The following is an 8000-nucleotide window of genomic DNA, read 5'->3' on the forward strand; positions in this document are numbered from 1 at the left end:
TAGCAGAACATACCTGCACAACAGTACTTAGTAGTAGCTGAAACTTCACTTACTGATTCACTGCAGCAATACCTACTCCCCAAGATACAAACTACTATTTGCCTCTTCAGAAATAGAAAATGCTGCAGTAAAAAAATCAGGAATTAAAACTCCAGCTGCTATCATAGGGTTCCCTTTTTGCCAGTACCTCCCTTATTTGGGGTCTGATCACTGCACATCAAAGGCATGTGTCCCCCCCTTTCTTCCCATATCCTAGAAGTTGTCACACCCTGGCACCACTCCCGTTTTGGTATCTCCAGGTTCTCATCTAGCCTCTATACGCCCTTTCAATGGTCTTCCATATCCAATTTACTGAAAATTACTTATTGAAAGATCTTCCTTCCTGTTAACTGCTATCTTCAATTGCTCTGAATGCCTCTTCTAAACCATTGTGTCTCCTCCATACCGATCACCCCTTTCCACTTTCCTACACTGACTCCATGGGAAGCATTGCACTGACTTGAAGATTCGCTTTGGAGCTCTTTCTACTCATGTGTCTTCATTCTTTTCATGCTGCACAAGCCACTTTTCATGCATCAGCCACTTTTCCCACTCCCCTTTCTCTGAACTTTCTGTCATGCAACAGTTCTGTATCCCTGTATAGACTTATTTTCCTGCAGCTCCACTTCTTTAGCCACCTTCCTGGCTATTCTCAGAAACACTCTTCTATTCAGGGCTACTACTGGCATTATTAAATTCCTGCATGGAATTTACAATGTGCAGGAATACATGTTTAAAGTACTAAAGATGATTAAATAATTTCTGTCTAAACAATGGACTCTTTAGGATTTATTTAGTTAAAAGCTCAAGAGCTTGATATAATACGGCTGGGAACCTTTATCCTGTATTTGCAAATTACTGTTTCCTTTAACTCTTACAATCATTTCCTTTGAGATACTCACCTGAAACATTGTTAACACCAAATGACCAGATACCACTGTGTCCGACAGGAGCTGCAAAGTTGGTTCCCAAGGGGGTAGGTGTGACAGAACCTCCTTGACGAATCCTAGCAAGTCTTTCTGTTCCAATAGGTGGTGGCACCTTTCGATCTTGTGCTGTGCTCCCTGATTTGGGCTGACCCAGAGAAGAAGGTGCAGAAGCAGCTGAAAGGGGCGAGGATGATCCCGAGGAAACTGATGGAATAGGAGATTCACCTGATGAAAAAACAGTTCTCTTGCTTTATCACACATGAAATGCTGAGTTACCTTAACTGCTGCTCTAGGAAGTTTCCACTAGAGATGAAATTCTCAATGCTTCAGCAAAAGTACACTTCTACTGTAATCAGCGGGATTTAAATACTAAAAACATTATTTTTTTTTTGTAAAGTATCAGTATTTTGAAATAGATGAAAACTGCGCTTTGAATTTTAATGCATCTTAAATTAGGTTATAACATGGTGCTTCATGATATAGTTTATTATTAGCTTATGTCTTCAAAACTGTACATCCATCAAGGAGCTGTTTGAGAACATGCTTCAGGGAATGCATTGGCAAAGCAGACCACTTCTTATTGGACAATTCTGACAGGTGGCTGGGATTGCTCACCTGCCAAAGGCGGCCCATGGAGTGCAGTGAGATTAAGATCTGACTTGTTGGCCAAAAGGGTCTCCCTCCCTTCCCCAAATGTCTCTAATCATCAGCCTCAACAAAAAGCTGGGTCACCCTGCCTAAGTTATCTAGGCTCTTTAAACTTTTATACGTCAGAGCTATCTGCCAGGTTTATTGTTCTTTGTCCCTGACCGACATAGGAGCCAATTGCTCTCTAGTTTATTTACTAAGCTTAAAAATAACTATAGGGGAGGTTTTCTCCATGACTGATCTATGAAACAGACTGGACTGCGTAGTGGTCTGTTAACAAGCACTCAACTGATTTTCCCATCTCCATACACCAATGTCTAGGATAAATAAGCCACTAAAGAGAGAGATAAGGGGAGAAATAACCCAAAGGCAGCCAGCCAGCAGCTTCCTTGTGGCGTATAATTGCAGCCTCCTCCAAATCACTGCTGAACAAACAAAATTATCAAGAGCTGATCTCATTCAGCAAGCATCCTATATAGACCAACTCTAGCTGAATCTATAACATGACTTAAGCATCACTTATTTACATTCAGATATTCTGAACTTGTCTGGGATCAGAGAGAGAGAGAGAGAGGGAGGGAGAGAGAGAGAGGGGGGGGCAGTTTAAAAGTATTGGGTCTAAACTAAAGTAAATGTGCAACTGCATGCATGTTTCCTTTAAATTGTTTTTAAGACCAGCAGTGGTCATAGGGAGCTGCAAATTTGAGTGGGTAAAGAATGAAATGGGAAGGGTATTTTTATCTTCCTTCCAACAGAGAGAAAAGTAATTGTGACAGATTTGTGTGTAGGGAAAGCCAGATGGGAAAAGTCAAGCAACCCTCACTCCATCAATTCTTCTACTCAAACTCTCTGAAAAGGAAGGGGAACCTTCATGTGACTGCATGTTATGTCTAATTTGGCCCCTTTTAAGCAGTTCAGTAATTTCATCTTTTCAAATTGCCTCAATTTCTTTAATTAATGCTGAAAACAAATTTATGTGTTAGAATCATACAGCCAGCAAAAAGGTCAATACCAACAGACTGAAGAGTTGAATTAGACAGACCCCCAAAACTCCTACATGAATTTGTAGCACTTGTCCAAGGGTGTGGTGAAAAATGCTGTCTGTTAAAGCTGGGGGTCCCAACAGGTGCTGGCCCTTGAAGATAAACCCGTGCTCCTTGAATGTTTGCTGAAAAACCAGCCATAGGCGCTGAAGAGGAGTTTGAGGAGCTGCTGGATGGATCTAGAGAAGGTAAGTCTACAATTAATATGATTATGCCTGAGAAAATAACTCCAAAGACCCTACTTGTTACCCAGTTATACTACGAATTACAGAAACCCTCCCATCATAATCTGATGAGGTCTGTAGGATAAACAGATTCTCATTTATCTTGATTTCTATCATTAAATAGGGCTGGGTTACATTTGGGATTTTTCTAGCCTGCCCATATAATAATTAATTACATCCTGTGTTTTAAATATTACATGCTTCTAGCATGAACTGCTTTTCACAATCCTACCTAAAATTAAGGAGAATATTTATAGATGTTCTGTGCATAGTTGAGTTGGCATAAATAGTTAAGCCAAGATAGGGGAAATTATTTGTTATTGCCAAACTGGTCAAATCCCCAGTATATACAGTAATCTCAAAATGGCATAGTTACCTGTATAGTTTTGCAGTGCAAACATTTTCAGACCGAGTCAAACTAATACCAGCCTGGCTTGATGTGAGCATTTCACAACATTAAACTGTCACTCTTACTGCAGGCATTAAACGTTTTTCAAAACATCAGGGAAGAAAACACAACCAGCGTAGAATTCAGTTCAAAACCACATTTTTAGATGATGCAGACCAGGAGTGGTTAACTTGATGTTGTTGGGACTACAGTTCCCATAATCTCTGCCCACTGGCCACATTTGCTGAGATAAATTCAAATACATCTGGAACAGGTTCCCCATCCCTTCTGTAGACTCAGTGAAAAGATTTTGCTCCTCTTTTGCAGCAAAAGCCAATAATGGGATAGTCTGCTGCTCAAGACCATTTTCTCATGGTTGATTAAGCCATTTTGCTTGCATATTTAGGTTCTAAACTAGCGAGAACGCCTCCCCAGATGGCTGAATATAGGTGCTTTTCCACTTTACCTCTCTCTATGTGGTTTGTTGCATCTACTGCGTGGTGTATTTTAAGAGCTCTTACAGGGCCTCACTTCATCCCCAGAATGACTGTGGGATAACTGAGGGTCACTATTCTGGTTTGCTTGTTCTTTAAATGCCACCACATAGTGGATGGTTGAAAGGCTACTAAATTAACATCCCACAAGTCTCCTTTATGTCCATTAGTACACACATAATTTTCTCACAATGGAATTCACATAAACAGGTCACAAGGATATAGTGCCCATGCAATGCAGAACTTGGTTTAAACTATGAACAGCAGCAAGTTGAGTAAAATCCTTCTTAATCTTATTTTACCAACTATGGTCTCTGTAAAGGTTAGTACTATCAGGACTGAGGCTTAGAAATGCTGCCTATGCTCAGCAACTGGTTATTACATCAATGTGTCAAAGATAAATTATCTGTAAACCGCATCAGCAAAGATTCAGAGTGGGGTTGTTTTTTAAAACTGAACCCTACTGGAATTCAAGTTTGAGAATGTAAGAAATCTCAGAGCTGACTGAAGAGGAATTATCATCTGCTAAGTATAAAGCACAATGCAAAACCTTAGTGCAAGCATAACATAATCAAAGAGTGTGGCTTGTATTGACTACAATTAAAACTGGTCAACACCACCAATCAGCAACAGAGGGAATGGCCATCCTTCCATTTCCTATTTAATTATGCAACTTATTTTTATCTTATTATGGTTCTGACAAGAGTTCAAAAATAAAAAAGCAGAGCAAAGCTTTAATAGGTGGAATGCTGAGAAACATTTTCCTAAAAGGATTAAACAAAAAGTCCTCATCATCTATATGGGCCAGAATTTTTTTTTAGGATGTTCTGTTTCCCCCATCATTTCACAGAAGTTACCTGAACCAATATTGTGTGCCAACGTTCATTCTACAGAGTCACACCAATTCCCCCATCTCTTGGTTATATTAAATCACATTATGAAGAAAATATCAACTGAGTAAAAATAATCAAAGACCCAACACAATTCTTGTTTTCAGTATTCCTCTGGTTCAGGATCACAGAAACAATTTTAAAGTTTGGGGAAGCTTTTCAATTGCTATCAAGAGACCATGAAGAATTATCTCCCTTTCCATGCAGAACATAGCAACTCACCTACAGGACTAGTTGAAACTCTCTGGGAAGGAGGCCGGAACCCTGGAGCCTTGGAGTTATCAGGATGCACATTTTCCATGTGCCCCATCACAGAGTTACCCAAAAACGTAGACTGGACAGTGTAAGGTTGGTCTGCTGCTCCTCGTGTGGACAGTGGGCAGTCTCCCCATCCCTGGTTAGCTGGCACCTGGTTGCTATCAAAAAGACTGCTAAAGTGATTGAAGAGTGTTGCTGGGCCAAATGTAGGAGGCAAGGATTTGTTTGCTGGGTTAATATGCATCTGAGAACCGTTCATAACGTTCATGGGCGATGACAGCTGAACTGTGGGTGGTGGCCCTTGCGAAGGTGTCAAAGGTACTGCATTTGTAACGAAAATGGACTGAGGTTCCTGATGTATGTTTGCATTTGGTACCATTGAATAAAATGAATTTCTAGGTTGCATTCTGTGAGAGACACGGGGTGCTGGTACAGCTAATTGAGGTAAGGTACCATTGTCCTGATTATCCGTAGCAACCGATCTAGGTGAAGCTAAGCTTAATGGAGTAGGTTCTGAACTGGAAGAAAAAGGCATAGATATGGGAGGACTTAAGTCAGACATATTGGTCGGCAGTGTTTCATCTTGCGCGTTGTTTGGAGGTGCAGGACTGCTAGATGTGCACGTTTCTATGACTCCTGAAGTGCTGCCAGATGAGATATTGCTGCTAGCAGCAACCGATGATGGCACACATGCGTTTCCAACAGATTGTTCTGGTGTTGATGCCTTTTCTTTGGGTACTGGGGCAGAAGAAACAGCATCTGTTTTAAGTGCAGACTGCTGTGCCTGTGGAACACTAGCGGGTAGAAATGTAGTGGGAACATGCCCAGTGTTTTCAGGTGCAGGAGAAGCTGAAGGCAGTGTGCTACATGTAGTTGTCACAGTTGAGATCGCTGTCGTCATGGTACTTGTTTTAGGAACGCAAGCGAACAACTGTTTCCTGACCGATGATGGAGTCCGGTTACTTGTAACACAGAGTGGCTGAGAGGATGCAACTACTGAAGAGACAGTACCAGGACAAGTGGGAGCTAAACCCGTGGATTCAGGCTGCAAAATATTGCCATTCTGGTTAACTACGCGACTTGAACTGTTATGCTTTGGAGAGCTATTTGTGCTGCCTGGGTTAACTGGCCTCACTGGGAATGGTCCCCAGGTGTTTGGAGAGGTTGAAAATGTTCCTCCAAATTGGGCCATCGGTAAGCGAGGGTGACGAATTTGTTGCATAGTTTGGGCAGCCAATATGGCAAAGTGAGGGTGGGAATAAGCTAAGGGAAGAGAGACTGGAAAAGAAGAGCGCACGTTTGCAGGGACATTCTTGCTTAATTTGTTAGCAGACTGGAAGGTAGACAGCGTTGATGACTGAGAGGTGACAAGAGATGGAGCTCCAAGGGGAAATGAGTTTTTGTTTGAAGCTGAAGCAGTACTGACGCCAGATGAAAAATTTGTATGGACTGACTTGGTGCTGGAAGCAGGTGTTCTTATATGAGTTTTAGGAATTAAATCTTCCAGTTCCTTGGCAGGATCTTGAATAAGGGCATTAATAAGTTGTACTGCATATCTTGTTGATTCTGTTCCACCCCTGAAATAGAGAAGGCAGGATCATCTTTAGAACACAAGCCTCAGTTCAGTACAACTTAAATCCATTTGAAAAACATGAGCTTTAAACATTAGATTTTAGGCACTCTACCTTATTGTGATCATTCTCTCTCCATTTTTATCTTTTTGTTTGTCCACATCAATATGAGCACCAGTGACATCCTGGATTGCTGTGATGTTGCACCCACCTCTTCCCATTATTCGAGAAACAACGGATGCTGGGACAGAGAGCTTTTTTGACCTAAATGACAAAAATTATAAATGTTTTGAGGGCTTCCTGCTTTTAAGGTTAAGAGATTTGGATAGTATTATAATATACTCGGCCTGAAAAGCAAGATGAGCGCTGCATACCATAGTCGCCTCTGACTGGACCTAACTGTCCAGGAGTCCTTTACCTTTAACCAAATATTATAGTATGTCATTTTGATAACTAGACAGGCATCTCAGGATAGTTAAGAGATATTCTTGCGGATATTCTGGGCCTTGTTAGATGTGTGTTCTGGGCAAGTGAATTTTTGTTTAACTTAGGCTAATAGCTCTTCAGATAATGCTACTGTAATTCACACATTAACTGCCAAACTTTTAAAAAGCCCCCCTTGAGAATATGTGTACTTCTGACAAACTGAATGGTTACTATGCCTTTTAACTGCTATGCATGCTTTAGAACTGGAGATATACCACATATTTTACCCTACAGCTCTGAAAACACTAATGAAGAAGCTCCATGTGTGCTGAAAGTCATGGAAAGGTTTTTGTTTGTTTTTTTTAAAAAACTCTGTTATTATATATCTTGTACTTGTTGAGACACTATCTTTTCCTTTAGTTATTTTTAAAAATGACATTCCCTCCAACAATTCCAGCAGCCTTGGAAGTTTACAAGCCCTTTCCCCAAAACTTCCTCACATGGATTCTATTTTCTTCCTCTCTCCAGCTCAGTTCCGACAGTGATACATAATCCCCTGTAATCCATACTCCCTGAAGTTCTAAACCCTCATTGATTCCACCCACAGCCTCATCTACAGCCTATTCATAAATCCTCTTCAATTCCAATGCAGAACTTTTGAATGCCACCAAAGTACCTTTTTGCTCCTGAAAGACAGCGTCCGCCTCTCTGCAGCTGAAACTGTTCAATTGGCGTTGACTGCAGAGTGTTGCCAGGGGAAGGGTCCTTTAAAACTCTGCCTACTTGCCTGTCAAGGATAGAAAATACAATTTTCCTTAGTTTTCTAGGCAAGAGATGAAAAGAGTTCCGAGTCATACATTTTCAAGCTCAGGTCCAGACAAGAAAACGTTCTCTCATTCTCCCTGTTTTATTTGTTAAATATATATATTATCGATCTCTGTGGAAACCCAAGGGATCTCCAAGCCAGATATTAGCAGGTCCCAGATCTACTCAGCTCTACACATATGGAACTATTGTAGGCACTTCCAAAACATGTTCTAATTATACCCTAGATTAGTCAAGACTAAAATATCACAATTATTTAAAACAC

At 40.9% G+C, this 8000-nt stretch overlaps 1 protein-coding gene across 23 annotated transcripts in view; it reads right to left on the bottom strand.

Moving 5' to 3' along the window:
* The window catches only part of LOC310848927 (ankyrin repeat and KH domain-containing protein 1-like), a 91167-nt gene that overhangs the window by 5017 nt on the left and 78150 nt on the right, over positions 1–8000 (bottom strand). For 6 of the 23 annotated variants that reach the window (XM_083748534.1, XM_083748524.1, XM_083748535.1 and 3 more), the window contains 5 exons: positions 7587–7697; positions 6599–6748; positions 4878–6490; positions 2629–2838; positions 942–1193 (listed from right to left, as the gene is read on the bottom strand). In XM_083748534.1, coding sequence (XP_083604660.1) covers positions 942–1193; positions 2629–2838; positions 4878–6490; positions 6599–6748; positions 7587–7697 — 2336 coding nt within the window. The remainder of the gene's footprint in view (positions 1–941; positions 1194–2628; positions 2839–4877; positions 6491–6598; positions 6749–7586; positions 7698–8000) is intronic. The other 17 variants (XR_014566699.1, XM_083748545.1, XM_083748544.1 and 14 more) reach the window with 6 other exon arrangements.

Source organism: Podarcis gaigeae, assembly GCF_964106915.1.
Source record: "Podarcis gaigeae genome assembly, chromosome: 7".
In the NCBI taxonomy this organism is placed as follows: domain Eukaryota; kingdom Metazoa; phylum Chordata; class Lepidosauria; order Squamata; family Lacertidae; genus Podarcis; species Podarcis gaigeae.